This window comes from Haematobia irritans, chromosome 1 (assembly GCF_050003625.1).
Source record: "Haematobia irritans isolate KBUSLIRL chromosome 1, ASM5000362v1, whole genome shotgun sequence".
In the NCBI taxonomy this organism is placed as follows: Eukaryota; Metazoa; Arthropoda; class Insecta; order Diptera; family Muscidae; genus Haematobia; species Haematobia irritans.
Window position 1 is genome coordinate 199,074,899 of NC_134397.1, and position 19,425 is coordinate 199,094,323.

Sequence of the window (19,425 nt, forward strand, 5' to 3'; positions counted from 1 at the left end):
TATCTATTAATAATAATAAATAAATGCCAGTTTAAAAACTAAAAATTATAACGAATACTTTAAAGCATAAAATATTTTCTTAATTTCAGGAAAATTGGAAACCAGAAATGCTAAATCTTTGAAACAAGTCTTAGCCACCGTGGTGCAATGGTTAGCATGCCCGCCTTGTATACACAAGGTAGTGGGTTCGATTCCTGCTTCGACCGAACACCAACAAGTTTTTCAGCGGTGGATTATCCCACCTCAGTAATGCTGGTGACAAAAGCTTCTCTAAGTGGTTTCACTGCAATGTGGAACGCCGTTCGAACTCGGCTATAAAAAGGAGGTCCCTTGTCATTGAGCTTAACATGGAATCGGGCAGCACTCAATGATAAGAGAGAAGTTCACCAATGTGGTATCACAATGCACTGAAAAAATAGTGAACCCACCAGGAAGAAAACTTTTGATTAATTTTAGAAAATTTTGAATATTTTTAGAAATTTTTAACTAAACAGTATTACAAGCGCTGGCATCGCGCCGATATCACAAAAACAAGTAAATATTTTTCGACAAATTCAAGACAATTTATTAGATATAAATATTTTTTTTACTTTTTAAAGAAAATTTTGTAGTTTGAAGGAAAATTTTGGAGTTGAAAATTGCAAGAATGTCTTTAGTGACATACAAAGTTCATGATGGACGATTTTGTAGTAAAATTTACAAATATGAAGAAATAATGAACTATTTTATGACAAATACGAATTTAGTAAATCTCTATCCTTAACTTGTGTATAATTTTTTCCCGTCTTTTAGTTTATTTAACTAACGTACGCAAAAAATTATTAGAGTAAATGAAACTTTCACCAAATATAATAAGTTCATGAACTAAAATATAGTTAAATTGGCTTTAGTGAAATAGTGAGTTCACTTTTTTTTGAGTGTGGACTGAATAGTCTAAGTGAGCCTGATACATCGGGCTGCCACCTAACCTAACCTAGCCTTTACTTGAAGCGTTTTTCTTAAATCTAAAGGTTCTAAATATCAGTTAATTTTAAGAAGACTACTTTAAGTTAATCATCAAACTTTAATGGAGAGAAAAATGTTTGTAAGATTTGTGTCCTAATTTTAATGATAAAATTTTTTAAGTAAATATTATAAACTATCTTTTAATTGAAATTGCAAAGTTTTAAAGAAATTTGTCTTTAATATGTCTAAATTGCGTATCTTAAAATTGAGATGGCATAATCTTATATATTAGGACAATAATTTTTCAGAGTAATTAATTGTGTTTTTAAGACGAAATTTTGGCTGTGCAATAAATGTCAATACTTATTATTTATTTATTATAAATAATAATATATTCAAATTCATATTTGAATTTAATTTATAATTCCATTTAGTTAAATTTAAATGTTGTATTAAAATTTAATGTTATTGTCCCCAACGTTTTATGTGTTTTATACAAGAGAATACCAAATCTATTTATAATATATTTTTTTTCTTCTTTACTCTAAGCTCATTTTAAGGTCAACCCCTATTGTTAACTCAAATAACATTTGAATAGTCTTATATTTATTATGGCTTCATTTGTGCCGTCAGTGTCATTTCCGGGAAAAAGGAAAAATAAAACTCATGTACGTAAATGCTTTTCAATGAATTTTTATTCAATTTGCTTTGTCATTTTGTTTTATTTTATATGGTTTTGTTTTTTTGTTTTTTATATAAATACTTAAAATTAATGCAAAATAAATTATGTGATGATACTTTTTGTTGTTGTTGTTTTTTTGATGGCTTATTAGCATAATCTCCCATTCCCTGTTGGTATTAAGGACTAAATATCAACGCACAGAAAAGAAGGCAAACTCAAAAAAACAACATGGAAATTCATAGTAAGCATAATACGCAAAGTGCTAATACAGAACGCTTTAGGCCATATATTCATCCTTAAAGAAATACAACCTGAGTGTGGTACCAGTGTAGTTATATACCGGCTTGATTTTTTTGTTTTTCTTTTAGATTTATACAAAAAAAAAAAACAAAGAAATAAAAATAATAATGGCGACTTAAAATTTCTTTTGGATAAACATTTTTTGGTGTTATGAAGGAATTTCACACTTGAATTTTTTGTTTTGATGGCTGGAATAATCCCGAAGCGGTATTCTTTTTTGCTGGCCTTGTTAGTCCAAAAATCTAACAGAGCATGAAGAAGAAATAATGCTTAGGCTTTAAATTTTATGGGATTTCAAATGTATGAACAGTGATGCATGGTGAAGGAATAGCTTTAGGTCCAAAGTTTTCAATAGCCAAGGGTCGTTGGAAATGGTTTTTGGGGAATGCATACATATCCCCTAGACCATTCATTTGTGTTTAAGTTAAAGATATTTGGTTTATAGCAAGTGAAAATAAAAAATCTAACTAAAATTATGTTGTTACTAAATTCTAAAACTAATCAAAATTTAGTCTTGTTTTTCTAGTTTGTTTTCTAAAGGGAAGGTGGCAGGCGGGCGGTGGAAGAAAGTGGTGAAGAAGTGAAGAAAACATAGGATAGAGTTTACAGAGTTGGTAGAGTTGAAAAAGGCAGGATTTAAGGGATTTAGATAGACTTAAAGACAATTAGAAATTAGAGGTGCTTAGAAAGGTTGAGCCAAACCGTAGTGGTTGTAGGCCAAATCGGAAGCAGCAGCTTGTCCATTACGATTCCAGTCCGAGTGCACAATTTCGGCGGCAGGGCTACCGGTAATGTAGGCAGTGGTGATGTGTTCCTTTTTCTTGCCCAATAAATCCTTGAAGAAAGTGGCACCTGAAATAAATAAATAAAGATATAAATAAGTAAATAAAAAATATAATAAAACAAATGAGTAAAGTAGAAAGTCGGGCGGGGCCGACTTTCTACCCCTACTGAATTAGTTTGTAGTGTATCAGTGGAATAGGTTTGGTAGATAAACCGCATTTCCATATTTAAGAACATTAAGGGGTACATGGTTACGGGAGTTTTATCACAATCTGAACAGAAATGTCTGATAGAGCTACATGTAAGCCTAAATACGATCGCCCAATACATGCACATTTGAAATTTGAGCAACATTGGTTCATAAATAAGAGTATTATGGCCAAATTTGGGAAAATCGAACGGTGCATATATATGGAAGCTATATCTAAATGTAAACCGATTTGGATAATATTTTCCAGTGCAATAGCGAAAGCTGACGAGAGCAGTGATGCTCTAATAAGAATTTTGTGTAGTGATTGACGCATATATCATACACCTCTGATGAAGCAATTCAAAGAAAATTGCGAAATATTAGGACGGATGAATTGAAAAGAATAAAAAAAAATAGATCTCAAGCTTGACAAAATAAAGCATTTTTATTAAAACAGAAAAAGATCGAATAAGAAACAAAATAAATCAAATTTTCCAGGTTTGGTTCATATCACAAAAGGTTACCTTCTGCTAAATTTGAGTAAGATCGGGTACTAAATAGGGCTATTATGGTCAGAAATAAAGTTATAAGGGGTAAATTTTTGAAAAACGGGTGATACATATATATGGGAGCTATAGCTAAATCTGAATCGATTTGCATTATATTTTGAAGGTTTTGTTGATATTACAGGAGATTATCTTGTGCTAAATTTGAGTCAGATAGGTTAAGAAATGAGGCTATTATGGTCAGAAATAAAGTTATAAGGGGTAAATTTTTGAAAAACGGGCGATACATATATTTGAGAGCTATAGATAAAACTTAACCGATTTCGATGATTTTTTGCACAAATAGTAAATGCTGTAGAAAATTAGATTTGGCCAACTTTGATCATATCGGTTGATAAATGAGGGACTTATGGCCAAATTTCACAAAATCGGGCGCTACATATATATGGGAGCTATAGCTAAATCTTAACCGATTTCGATGATTTTTCGCGCATATAGTAAGTATTGTAGAAAATTAGATTTGACCAACTTTGAGTAAGATCGGTTAATAAATAAGGGTTTAATTACCAAATTTGTGAAAATCGGGCGCTACATATATATGGGAGCTATAGCTAAATCTTAACCGATTTCAATGAGTTTTTGCAAATATAGTCAATACTATAGAAGATTAGAGTAAGCCAAATTTAAGTAAGATCGGTTAATAAATAAGGGTTTTATGACCAAATTTGTGAAAATCGGGCGCTACATATATATGGGAGCTATAGCAAAATCTTAACCGATTTCGATGATTTTTTGCACATATAGTAAGTACTATAGAAAATTAGATTTGGCCAACTTTGAGTAAGATCGGTTGATAAATGAAGGACTTATGGCCAAATTTGGTAAAATCGGGCGCTACATATATATGGGAACTATAGCTAAATCTTAACCGATTTCGATGATTTTTTGCACATATAGTAAATACTATAGAAGATTATAGTAAGCCAAATTTAAGTAAGATCGGTTAATATATAAGGATTTTATGACCAAATTTGTGAAAATCGGGCGATACATATATATGAGAGCTATAGCTAAATCTGAACCGATTTCGATGATTTTTTGCACATATAGTAAGTACTATAGAAGATTAGAGTAAGCCAAATTTAAGTAAGATCGGTTAATAAATACGGGTTTTATGACCAAATTTGTGAAAATCGGGCGCTACATATAAAGGGTGATTCTTTTGAGGTTAGGATTTTCATGCATTAGTATTTGACAGATCACGTGGGATTTCAGACATGGTGTCAAAGAGAAAGATGCTCAGTATGCTTTGACATTTCATCGTGAATAGACTTACGATCTGCCACAACGTCGAATTTTCAGTGAATGGGCCCTAGAAAAGTTGGCAGAAAATCCGCTTTTTTATCGACAAATTTTGTTCAGCGATGAGGCTCATTTCTGGTTGAATGGCTACGTAAATAAGCAAAATTGCCGCATTTGGAGTGAAGAGCAACCAGAAGCCGTTCAAGAACTGCCCATGCATCCCGAAAAATGCACTGTTTGGTGTGGTTTGTACGCTGGTGGAATCATTGGACCGTATTTTTTCAAAGATGCTGTTGGACGCAACGTTACGGTGAATGGCGATCGCTATCGTTCGATGCTAACAAACTTTTTGTTGCCAAAAATGGAAGAACTGAACTAGGTTGACATGTGGTTTCAACAAGATGGCGCTACATGCCACACAGCTCGCGATTCTATGGCCATTTTGAGGGAAAACTTCGGAGAACAATTCATCTCAAGAAATGGACCGGTAAGTTGGCCACCAAGATCATGCGATTTGACGCCTTTAGACTATTTTTTTGTGGGGCTACGTCAAGTCTAAAGTCTACAGAAATAAGCCAGCAACTATTCCAGCTTTGGAAGACAACATTTCCGAAGAAATTCGGGCTATTCCGGCCGAAATGCTCGAAAAAGTTGCCCAAAATTGGACTATCCGAATGGACCACCTAAGACGCAGCCGCGGTCAACATTTAAATGAAATTATCTTCAAAAAGTAAATGTCATGGACCAATCTAACGTTTCAAATAAAGAACCGATGAGATTTTGCAAATTTTATGCGTTTTTTTTTTTTAAAAAGTTATCAAGCTCTTAACAAATCACCCGTTATATGGGAGCTACAGCTAAATCTTAACCGATTTCGATGATTTTTTGCACATGTAGTCAATACTAGAGAAAATTAGATTTGGCCAACTTTGAGTCAGATCGGATGATAAATGAGGGACTTATGGCCAAATTTGGCAAAATCGGGCGCTACATATATATTGGAGCTATAGCTAAATCTTAACCGATTTCGATGATTTTTTGCACATATAGTAAGTACAATAGAAAATTAGATTTGGCCAACTTTGAGTCAGATCGGATGATAAATGAGGGACTTATGGCCAAATTTGACAAAATCGGGCGCTACATATATATGAGAGCTATAGCTAAATCTGAACCGATTTCGATGAGTTTTTGCACATATAGTAAGTACTACAGAAAATTAGATTTGGCCAACTTTGAGTAAGATCGGTTAATAAATGAGGGTTGTATGACCATAGTACGTACTACAGAAAATTAGATTTGGCCAACTTTGAGTAATATCGGTTGATAAATAAGGGTTTAATAACCAAATTTGTGAAAATCGGGCGATACATATATATGGGAGCTATATCCAAATATGATCTGATTTTTTCCAAATTCAAAAGCGTTCGTCCTTGTGCCAAAAAAAGTCATATAAGAAATTTCATCAAAATCGGTTAATAATTGGGACCGGAATCCTGTGAACAACAAATACATGGACGGACGGACACCAAGGCTAGATCGACTCAGGAGATGATTCTGAGTCGGTTGGTATATATTTGATGGAGTCTAAAATCAATATTTGTGGTAGGCACACTTTTTGGGAGATCAAAGCTTTTATACCCTGACCACCATGTGGTTTTGGGTATAAAAAAAAAATATTAATTAATGACTAAAAATCCAATTATTATGGAATTATTGTTTGGTATGATGATAGTCTATTGAAAAATATGTAAAAAAATAATTCTCTTTTAACACTTACCGGCGAAGAAGAGAGCCAAGAGGGAGATGGCCAAACTCTTGAGGGAGATGAACTTGATGATCATGAAGAGAACCTTAACAATAACAGCCTTCTTCAATTTCAAAGCCAAAAGCAAAGGTACCAACATTTTCTTCATTTTCTTGCTGCGGGGTTCTGGAAGAAATATACAAAATAAATAAAATTACAACTAAATCATTTACGAAAAGAAAGAAACAAGTTTCAACACATAATAAAAAGCTACAATTAAATCATAAAGCCTAAAAGTATGCTATAAATTTTATAATAAAATTAAAATTAAAGGAAACGGAAACGGAAAGAGAGCTTTCTAGTATAAGAGATATATAACATAAGAGAGCAAAGATGAGAAGAATTCAAGCATGGCTTAAATGAAGCTTTCGGTAAACCATAGCTTTGCCTTAAAAAAGACTTTATATTTTCCAAATAATAATAAAATTAGTTTTCTTAACAGAAACTAGAGGGCATTGACGTTTATTTAATTTTTTTTGTTACTGAAAATTTGGAGAATTTGATGGATGAACTCCATACAATTTAATGTCAACCCATAACTTAATTTAATGAAAACATTGTCATAATTCACATTAAAAAGTTTTGCCTTAATAAAGAAAATTTGTTTAAGCTTTATTTGAATACAAATTTTAGGATAACAACAATTCTTTTTATTGTTGTATTTTTTTGTGTGCCTTTTTTCTGATTAATCCAAAACAAGCAGACAATATTCGTTTTGAAGGTTGTTGTCACTTTTTGTTTATATTTCATTTTGTCATTGAATTTCGTTTTTCTTTTTCTGAGACATTCAATGTAACATAATCAGCATATTAAAATTTTTTTCGTTAGTCTTAGTGGTATGGTCGTAATTCATTTCATTGTGTTTAATTACATTTTTGGCATATTTTATGCGTACGTACAGCTGACGTTAAGGAGTTTTATGAGAATAAATTTCACTTTCTATTATATATACGTGACCATGTGAATTTATGCAATATTTAGTTGAGTTGAGAAGGGGGTCATACAATTTTGTAATATTTTTTTTCGGAATTATTTAATAAAAAATATTTGAGAGGCAATGTGGCGATGGAATGCTTAATTTATTTGTCTTGTAGATATATATTTAGCCTTGAATGGATATGTGGTACTTAGGAATACAAATTTGTATATGACTATATATATTAGACCGCTAATCATTTAAAAGTAGCCATAGAAAAAAGACGTACAAAAAATAAAAATAGCAAAAAATTCTAAAGTCCAGAAGAAAATTCTTCCAAGTTCCAATGAGAAGTATGCACAAAAAAAAAACTAAAAACGTTTTATAGGAAGAATGAACTACGTAGTGCGAAAAAAATTGTACTCCACAGTTTGAGATTTCCACAAAAGTTGGACACCCTCTCAAGAGAGGAAAAAATAAACTAAAATTAAAGAAAAAAATCATTGGCGCTAAATCATGACCATTTTGACCATACAGTAGTTCATTCTTACTATTTTTGGGATTCGTAGGAAAATTTTCATAAGCTTTAGGTCATATTGAACTTATATATCTTCGGTCATTGAACTTTATACCCACGTTTAGTTCATAACATGTTTGAGACATAATTAAGAAACAAGTATATACGTCCGTTAGTTCGGCCAGGCCGAAGCTTATGTACCCTCCACCATGGATTGCGTAGGAACTCTACAATCGAATTACTTGGTTGCGGTAACACTTGCCGATGGCAAGGTATCTTAAAACTTCCTAACACCGTCTTCTAAATTACAATGTAGTCCATACATAGTACATATTAAACTAAAAAAGGCCGATGAAATACATAAATATATAATTAAGTTTAAAGTTTCTATAGAAATAAAATTTTGACAAAATAAAATTTTGACAACATTTTCTATAGAAATAAAATTTGGAAAAAATTTTCTATAGAAATAAAATTTGGAAAAATTTTTCTATGGAAATAAAATTTTGACAAAATTTTCTATAGAAATAAAATTTTTACAAAATTTTCTATATAAATAAAATTTTGACAAAATTTTCTATAGAAATAAAATTTTTACAAAATTTTCTATAGAAATAACATTTTGACAATGTTTTCCATAAAAATAAAATTTTGGTAGATTATTTTTGGCTCGACTGGCAACCATGAATATGAACCGATATGGACCAATTTTTGTGTGATTGGGGATCGGCTATATATAACTATAGACCGATATGGACCAATTTTGGCATGGATATTAGCGGCCTTATACTAACACCACGTTGCTAATTTCAACCGGATCGGATGAATTTTGCTCCTCCTATATAATTTATATATAATTATGGACCGATGTGGACCAATTTTTGCATGGTCATTAGAGAACATATACCAATACCATGTACCAAATTTCAGCCGGATCGGATGAATTTTGCTTCTCTTAGAGGCCCCGCAAGCCAAATCGGGGAATCGGTTTATATGGGGGCTACATATAAATATGGACCGATATGGACCAATTTTTGCATGGTTGTTAGAGACCATTTACTAACATCATGTACCAAATTTCAGCCGGATCGGATGAAATTTGCTTCTCTTAGAGCGATCGCAAGGCAAATTTGGGGGTCCGTTTATATGGGGGCTATACGTAAAAGTGGACCGATATGGACCAATTTTTTCATTGTTGTTAGAGACCATATACTAACACCATGTACCAAATTTCAGCCGGATCGGATTTTGCTTCTCTTAGAGCAATCGCAAGCCAAATTTTGGGGGTCCGTTTATATGGGGGCTATACGTAAAAGTGGACCGATATGGCCCATTTGCAATACCATCCGACCTACATCAATAGCAACTACTTGTGCCAAGTTTCAAGTCGATAGCTTGTTTCGTTCGGAAGTTAGCGTGATTTCAACAGACGGACGGACGGACATGCTCAGATCGACTCAGAATTTCACCACGACACAGAATATATATACTTTATGGGGTCTTAGAGCAATATTTCGATGTGTTAGAAACGGAATGACAAAGTTAATACACCCCCTTCCTATGGTGAAGGGTATAAAACACAAGTAAGCAAAGTCAAAAGTCGGGCATGGCCGACTATATTATACCCTGCACCATTTGTACATCCACATTTTCGATAGCATATCAAATCGATCCAATGTAATGGCTGCTATATATAAAGGTTTATGTTCCTATATACATACATATATTTAAATCTGACCCTATCTGCTCAACATTTGTTAGAGTTCTACAAAATTTATAGACTTTAACTTTAAGTCGGCTAATGCCCTGGGGTGGAACAAACTGCTATAAAAAATCAAATTTGTACCAATTTTGAGGCAACTTCGCAATATTGTGTTTATGATTTATCGGTCGATAGATATGTATTAGAAGTATAGGCAAATCGGAGTAATTTTTACAAGGTTTCGAAATAGCAGTGGCAATTTTATAAGGAAAATGTGAGTATTTTGGCCAGTACTGCCTAAATCGTAAAAAAATATATATATGGAAGTTATATCGAAATCTGAACTGATTTCAACCAAATTTGAAATGCATAGTTACTATATTAATTCTACTCCCTGTGCAAAATTTCACGTAAATCGGATTACAACTTTGACCTTTGTGGTCATATGGCGGGAAATTGAAGTCGATTGGACTAAAACTGCGACCTAGACTTTTATCGCAAAAAGGTGTTCACAGATAGACGCCTCAGGGACCAATCCTGAGCATTATTGCCAAAGACACCAGTGTCTATCTCATCTCCTTCTGGGTGTTGCAAACATATGCAATACCCTGTTCCACAGTGTGGCGCAGAGTATAAAAATCCTTGACGCCAAATCATGGCCATAACCATAAGGTTCTTACTATTTATGTGAATCATAGGAAAAAGTTCATCTGCTTTAGATCATATTGAACTTTTGTATTCTCGGTCATTGAAGTTTATACCCACGTTTAGTTCATCAAAGGTTTGAGACATACTTAGAAAAAAGGAAAATTTCATTGAGTTGTGGAACCTTTCGCAAAAAATTTTCAGTGTATATTCATATGTAGTGCGAGATTTTGGTGCCTAATTATTCTGCATAATATTTGAATACATTGATAAATTTTCCAAAATATTAAAGCCAACTACAGTGAAACCTTTTAAACTTGGACATTATGAAAAGCGTATACCTCCCAAATGTGAACAAAATTAAGGCGATCTTGGGTGACAATTTCACTGTCTTTATGTTTTATGTAACTTAATTTTGGCATAAGTTATTTCATTCATAAATAATTTCATTATTTTGACTGCAAATCCACCTTATTATACCCTGACTACTCAAAGGATTAAGGTATAGGTCCACTGAAATTATTTTTCATTCAATATTGTATAACCTATTTTGTCGGTGTACCATCTGCAGGATGCCCCCAAAATCACTATTCTAAATATCCTTCAATCAATTTCAAACGATTTGTTAAATTACGCCACAATCCCGTTTAAGGAAACAAATTATTTATTTCTTCCCTTCGAAAAAAACATCCCATTTTTTCTAACAAAGATTTTCACTTCACTTTCGTTATTTCCAAAAACCAAACGTAAAACGCCTCAAAATGATTTATTTAAAAAATCTACTCACGTAAAAATTCGAAACATTTCATTTGCGTGTTATCGTCCACACAGACAACATGCCCATCTTATTGGGCCGTCATAGAAACATTTGTCTAAATAGCTCATTCACCACAATGCACGTACTGCGAGCGAGTATTTTGTCAATCTTTTGTGGGACACACATCACGATGAAAGTATGCGTATGTATGATGACTTTCCCTTGCTAACGGGAGTGATTTCGACAATGGTAATCTTTTAAAGCGGGCACGTATTCCCCGTTGAATTGATGTGCAATTGCTTCCGCCACACTATGATTGTTTGGGTTTGACAATGAAGGCAATCTCCAAAAAAAAAAAAGAAACAAACTTAAATGGTGGCTAGCTGATGAATGACTTATTTGGAGGATTCGGATTTTCAAATCAATTTTTTATGTAAGAATAATAAGTTTCTATCTTGGAATAATATAATTTTTGCAAATAGCACAACTCAGTAAAAAAAGCTGTTTAGTTCAGTCGGGCTGAAGGTCATAGCGATGTCTCCATTCCAAAGTACGCTAAGTCTGAAAAGTTAATTTTACAGGAAACAAGTTCAAAGTTTCTCAAAAACCGAATAAGATATAAATTCACTGTTTTCGGTCTTAAAATCATGTTTATTGTAGATTTTTTTGTATGTACAAATTCATAATAGTGATGATAGAACATGGCTAAAAAATGACTTAGACCACTTTAGACCGAACACAGATTTTAGCCCTTTTTGGATTGGAAATTTTTAAAACTTTAGTCACAAACAACGTACAATATTAACCATAACTTTTGATAGAAGTGTCCAATAAATTCGAAATTTTAACAGGATGAAATTCACATCAGTTCGAATATAAAACAACGAACTCCATCAAAAAATGCTAAGTCGACTTAGCGTACTCTGGAATGAGGACATCGATATAATGTCTAGCATGAATTGAATGTGAATCATTTGTCTTTAGAAAATCTTTAATAATTTCAATAATCAACTAAAATGTTTACAATCTAGGTGGCATGTGATATTCAAGAAGTTAAATTGTGAGGGATAAGGACTGTATCGACTCTATCAATATACAGGGGTTATATCGAAAATGAGAGGCTATAAATCATATTAAGCGACTTCCATTAAACCGCTATATGCGTCACCTTGCACATCGATTAACAACCCGCTCGAAATTTAGTTGCCCGTGGCAGGAAATGCTAGTTACACGTGTGACTAGCCTTCACACGTGTATGGGACTACTATAGTGAATGAGATCCGTTATGCGTGAAGGAAAAAATCGATACGTTAATAAAATTTCTCTATTGTGGAAATCAATTCTATTTAAAAAAAAAAAAACAAGTATATATGGCCGTAAGTTCGGCCAGGCCGAATCTTATGTACTCTCCACCATGGATTGCGTAGAAACTTCTACGAAAGGCTGTCATCCACAATCGAATTACTTGGGTTGTGGTATCTTAAATCGTTTTCTAAATTGTGAGTTAGTCCATACGTTCTATAATATATATTAGACAAAAAAGGTATGTGTAGGTAAGTCTACAAATAATTATGAATTGATATGGACTTTTGCACGGTACGTAGGGAGCCAGAATTGAAATATGGGGGTCGCTTATATGGGGGCTATATACAATTATAAAATTGATATGGACCAATTTTTGTGTGATTGGGGATCGATTTATCTGAGGGCTATATATAACTATGGACCGATGTGGACCTAGTTAGACATGGTTGTTAACGGCCATATACTAGCACAATGTACCAAATTTCAACTGACTCGGATGAAAGTTGCTCCTCCAAGAGACTCCAAAACCAAATCTCGGGATCGGTTTATATGGGGGCTATATATGATTATGGACTGATATGGACCACTTTTGGCATGGTTGTTAAATATCATATACTACCACCACGTACCAAATTTCAGCCAGATCGGATGAATTTTGCTTCTCCAAAAGGCACCGGAGGTCAAATCTGGGGATCGGTTTATATGGGGGCTATATATAGTTATGAACTGATATGAACCAATTCCTGCATGGTTGTTGGATCACATCACGTACCAAATTTCAACCGAATCGGATGAATTTTGCACTTCCAAGGGGCTGCGGAGGTCACATCTGGGGATCGGTTTATATGGGGGCTATATATAATTATGGACCGATTTCGACCAATTTTTGCATAGGTGTTTGAGGCCATATACTAACATCACGTACCAAATTTCAAACGAATCGGATGAATTTTGCTCTTCCAAGGGGCTGCGGAGGTCACATCTGGGGATCGGTTTATATGGGGGCTATATATAATTATGGACCGATTTCGACCAATTTTTGCATGGGTGTTTGAGGCCATATATTAACACCACGTACCAAATATCAACTGAATCAGATGAATTTCGGTCTTCCAAGAGGCTCCAGAGTTCAAATCTGGTGATCGGTTTATATGGGGGCTATATATAATTATGCACCGATGTGGACCTATTTTTGCATGGTAATTAGAGACCATATACTAACACCATGTACCAAATTTCAGCCGGATCGGATGAAATTTGCTTCTCTTAGAGGGTCTGCAAGCCAAATTTGGGGTTCCGTTTATATGGGGGCTATACGTAAAAGTGAACCGATATGCCCCATTTGCAATACTGCACACAACTTTATTATTTGATAGACTGGTGAAAGGAAACGGGAACATATTCACGGATTGTCGGAGGGCTATGGAAGTAACAGCAAATTGTTCATTTCGTTCGGTAACTGTACTGGATTCAACCCATGGGATTCAGCCCATGATCTTTGTATGCAAGGGGACATGTTAACCATTGCACCATATAGAGATAAATAAACTGAAGATTCGAGCTAAAACATAAAGGAAAGTGGCCATAGAGACAATAAAGTGCACAGCCAGAGAAGGAATATGTTTTAAGAGCATAATTTTACTTTTTCACGGAGGACAAGGAACATTTTTGTCAATAATATTGTTTTTTTTTTATTTTATTTTTTTTTTTGCGACATGGTTGAGACAAATACTCTACATGTTTCCCGTGAAAAGGTATAATGTTCATGAAATATATTTGGGGATATCGAATTCCTTTTTTGCGTGCAAGAAAGTGGATGAGGTGTCACTGGGGATACATATGGAAAGTCCCATGGTTAGGTTAGGTGGCAGCCTGATGTATCAGGCTCACTTCGACTATTCAGTCCATTGTGATACCACATTGGTGAACTTCTCTCTTATCACTGAGTGCTGCCCGATTCCATGTTAAGCTCAATGACAAGGGACCTCCTTTTTATACCCGAGTCCGAACGGCGTTCCACATTGCAGTGAAACCACTTAGAGAAGCTTTGAAACCCTCAGAAATGTCACCAGGATTACTGAGGTGGGATAATCCACCGCTTAAAAACCTTTTTGGTGTTCGGTCGAAGCAGGAATCGAACCCACGACCTTGTGTATGCAAGGCGGGCATGCTAACCATTGCACCACGGTGGCTCCCGTCCCATAAGTCCCATAAGCGAAAATACAATGGGTGAAACAAACACGGACTTTTCCGAGTACCTATAGGCGAGGGAAATCTCTACCCGAAAGAAACAACAGTAGGTGATGTAGTAGAACGAGCTGCGAGTGTGAGATTACCTCTGAGTAGTACCTATTTCAATAGTACACTGCATTTAGGAGATATGGATATCGCCAAATGAGGAAAAAATTATTTGAAACCTGACCAGCTTGGAATAGAGACTAGAAAAAAATTGAAGAATTTGTTATGAACAATGTGCTCTCAAGCTTCCCTTCTAGGGAAGAAAGGAATCAGGGCGCAAAACAAGCCGATTACTGGGCATATGTTGGGTTAGGAATAGGGGTAGCTTGTTATGTTACTTTTAGAATATTCAGTTCATTGCGGTACCATTTGTGGTGAATTTATTTCTTATCACTGAGTGCTGCTGGCCGCGTCTACGTTTTGCTCACATTATGGTGAAATTCCACTTGGAGATGATTTTAAAAACACGGAAAATGTCACCAGCATTTGTCGAGGAGAAATTTTTTAATTCTTTCTGCAGAGGCATATGATTCGTTCTTACTATTTTAGACATAAGGATTTTCGGAGTGATCATATCACAAATGAAATTTTTGTTTTATAGAAGCACTCGTAGTAAAGTATTTATCAATGTTTATAATATTTATGGTTTTGTTTTTTTTTTTTTTTGAATTTTTCTTGTTTTATTTCCACATTTTTCCAAATTTGCTCTCATTTTGTTCCGTTTCACTTTAAGTCTTTTTTGTTGGATTTCTTATTAATATATCACTGCACCGATGACTCACCTTCAATGGAACGACCATTTGAAACTTCTTCATCATCTTCTTCACCATCGGGGAAGGCGAAATTCAATTGGTGAGTTTGCAAATAACGTTCAGCGCGTTCTTCAAAAGTTTCAATAGCTTTTGGGGCAGGGCCAAAAGAACGGCCGGATGCTGAGCGTTCGATGATCATGCCGCCGAATAAAGGTAGAGAAGCTTCATTGTCGATTTTATTGATCATATTCACTAAATCCTTTTCTGTGGTATCCTGTTTGGGCAAGGCTACAGCACTGCACACAAATGTGGCCACAAAAACGACACAAATAATTTTCGAAAGCATTTTTCTGTTTTTTTTTTTGGTTTGTAAAAATTGATTTAATTTTTATCGTTATTGTTTTTTTTGTCTTTTTTAGTTTCTTTGATTTAAGGCACTACACACCACACAACAGTTGGCTTTGAATGATGAAATGATATTGTGATTGATTAAATGTCCCACATGGGTATTTATAATGACGATGACACTCTCTGTCCCCAAATGTCTGATTTGCAAATCGCCATTCCAAAACTTTTTCCAATAACCAAATATGTACACAAACATAAATTTTACCCGGTCAGAGTAACTAAGGCAAGAAATATTTTACAAAAAATTAATTAAGCGGAAAAATTTATTTGGGCCCCCATACATTTCCGTCCGTCCATCCACCTGCCAAAGCGTACTTTATTTGTATGTAAGTGTGATTCAAGAATGGTTAGGACGCCATATCGTAATGCGTAAAAATTTCATTTGCCTACTCCCGCCCACCCCCAAAACCGGCCATAATAAAATAGCAACAATTACTTTTGCGTCGTTTTATACATTTTTAATGCATTATCTAAAATTTATTCAAATATCAATACACTCATCAGCTATTAGCTGTCCAGAAAGTATTTCGTTTTGAATTTTTCTTAAGAGTCAATCGCATTAGCTTCTATAGTCCATTACCAATACCATCGAACATTTGGCCCCTCCACCGAAGACTATTATTCAATGGCCATATTGGTCTTAAACATTGTATTAGCTTGGCTAAAAGCACTTGATGCCTTGAGCCTCATAGAGGCAGCCATCCGAGCTCTCACATACTTGCACTCAATTCAGGCACGTTTCACATTCAAACGAAAGGGAAGTCTCGTATTTTTGTGAAGACACGGAAATTTTATTCAAAAATATCATTTTTGTTTTGGTCATCATACATTTCGAATTTCTTTTATTATTGGTAGCCAAAAAAATACAAATTTTTGGAATAATACATACCTTACTTATGTCCTATATATTTTTTAGCTAAACTTAGCTTTCGATATAGTTTGATTATCTGATTGATATTCTACTCGTTACTGGACATAAACCACCGGTTTGTTTTTTTTTTCTTTTTGAACGGTGTTGTTGTCACCACAAATAGAAGAATTTATAAACAATGGGGGGAATTGTTTTTAAGTGGATTTAAGGAAGATATTAAGCAATAGGTCTATAAAACTTATGTTTACAAACTTTTTCAATTACACATACACTGAAAAAATTTTGACCTATTATGAAAGTTTACGTCGCCTAATGATAGTTACGTACACGCAATTTATATAATGTTGAGGGTAAATTTCTTTAAAATAACGAAATTTTATTTCAACATCTTTGGTTACAATTTTTTTTATTAAATTTACAGCAGGAATCTTTGTATCGTACACTTACCACTCATGCCAAAAATAATTTACCAACATTTGAAGAAAACTTTACCAACAATCTACCAAGTTTAAAAAGCATGTGTTTTCTTCGAAAGAAATGTTTTATTTTTTTTTGCTTTAGAAGTTCATAGCAATTTTTGCAATTTTATATATTATGATCTCTCCTATTAGCGACAATTTTTTGGGTGTATAAATATCGCTTGAATTGTAAATGTGTCCAATTTTAAATGTTTAAACGATTTAGCTTCCACTAACAAGTTACTCAAAATGGACTTTGAAGCAACACGAAAATATTTAAAAAGATATTGAATATATTAAAATTTTGACAAAATTTTATTTCTACACGCAAAGAAAAAAAACGTTTGGAAAACGAGTACCGAAAACGTTTTTCTTTTGTTAGAGTTTTTTGAATTGCTTCGAAAATTTTAAACTTTTCTCACCAAAAAAATTCGTTTGTTACAAAATTTTTATTTTTTCAATAAAAAAAGTTATTTTTGAAACAACAACACAATCCATTTCGTTTATATCAAACACTGTTCTTTTCTGACCTTAGGTCTTAAATAAGACACATTTTACAGTTCAAAATTTAATATACTACAATGTAATGTTGAAAATTTTTTCGGAATCTTCCGGACATATCTGGAATATATGTAAAAAAAAAAACTCTGGTCGAAGCAGGGATCGAACCCATGACCCTTGACATGCAAGTCGGACGTAGCAACCACTGCTCCACGGTGCCAAACTAAATGTTTGTTTCTGTTAAATAAACTTTGTTTATTCGGTTCGTGGGCGCCGCAAGCTATGCTATATAAATATAACTTATATGTATAATTATCTATTGATGACCATAACAAGGTACATAGCTCAGTGGTTAGTGTGTTGGCTTACAAAGTGCATGGTCCGCGGTTCGATTCTCCGTCCAGGCGAAAGGTAAAAAAAATTTAAAAATTTATAAAATCGTATAATTTCTTCTACATTGTTGGTATTACAGGAAAAGGTGTTAAGAACTAAAAAACTCGTGGATGTGAGAAAGATATGAGGGCAAATGCAATTAGCAAGAAAACAATGTTTTTTTAGTTTGTCTTTATGAAATTGTTTTTACATCCTGGAAAAGAATAAACGTTTATCACAAAAAGTATATACTTTTCTTTCAAATACACTTCCTTACAGCGAAAAGCAAATGAGAAACGAAGTTTGTTTGTCTAAAATTTCGTTTGGGAGGAAAGAATTATTTTTTTGCGTGTATATAACATTTTGCCAAAATTGTATTTCTATAGGCTGCACTAATAGAAAAAATTGCGTTCCACAATCGTGAACAGACGTTGACAAAATGAAACGGAAACGTTCACAAACAATCGAAACGGAATGTTGACGATTTCGTCCACGGGCGTTCACGATTGCATGAACGGCATTTTTTTCCTTTGGCCATGAGAAGTCTTAAAATAATCGCTAGACGTTGTTATGACAACTCCGCTGGTGGTGAAATGTGCTAAGGCGACTGTTATGGTGCAGACAACACAGGTTCGAGTCATGGTAGCGTTTTTATACTCTAAACCACATAGTGGTTTGGGTATAATAAGTTTGATCGGCCAAAAAATGTGCCTACCAGAAATATTGATTTTAGACCCCATAAAATATATACCGATCGACTCAGAATCACCTCCTGAGTCGATCTAGCGCTTCACAGGATTCCGGTCGCAATTATTAACCGTTTTCGATGAAATTTGGTACAGTGAGTTTTTTGGGCACACGGACGAACGCTATTGAATTTGGAAGAAATCGGATCAAATTTAGATATAGCTCCCATATATATGTATCGCCCTATTTCGACAAATGGGGTCACGTTGCGCGTTTTTGCAAACGCATCGTCACCAAATTTGGCAAAAGGTAATCTTTTCCATCGCCCTTCAAGTCTGCAAAATTTCATTCAAATCGGTTTAGATTTAGATATAGCTCCCATATATATGTATCGCCCGATTTTCCCAAATTTGGCCACAAAACCTTTATTTATCAACCGATCTTACTCAAAGTTGGCTAAATGTAGTCTTCTATAGCACTTACTATAGGTGCAAAAAATCATCGAAATCGGTTCAGATTTAGATATAGCTCCCATATATATGTTTAGTCCGATTTTCCCAAATTTGGCCATAGAACCCTTATTTATTAACCGATCTTACTAAAAGTTTGCTAGAATCAATACTCAATAGTACTAACTATATGTGCAAAATTTCATCGAAATCGGTTCAGATGTAGATATAGCTCCCATATATGTATCACCCGATTTTGAAAAATTCGCCCCTAATAACCTTACGTTTGACCATACCGGCCTCATTTCTTAACTGATCTTACTCAAATCTTG

At 34.1% G+C, this 19,425-nt stretch overlaps 1 protein-coding gene across 1 annotated transcript; it reads right to left on the bottom strand.

Moving 5' to 3' along the window:
* Window positions 1-1,622: 1,622 nt before the first annotated feature.
* Osi15 (DUF1676 domain-containing protein Osi15) lies at window positions 1,623-15,983 on the bottom strand. Its single transcript, XM_075292547.1, has 3 exons — window positions 15,378-15,983; window positions 6,489-6,641; window positions 1,623-2,779 (listed from the first exon to the last, which is right to left on the bottom strand). Exons 1-3 carry the CDS (start codon window positions 15,691-15,693, stop codon window positions 2,610-2,612), a joined length of 639 nt encoding a protein of 212 aa, XP_075148662.1. The 5' UTR covers window positions 15,694-15,983; the 3' UTR covers window positions 1,623-2,609.
* Window positions 15,984-19,425: the final 3,442 nt, after the last annotated feature.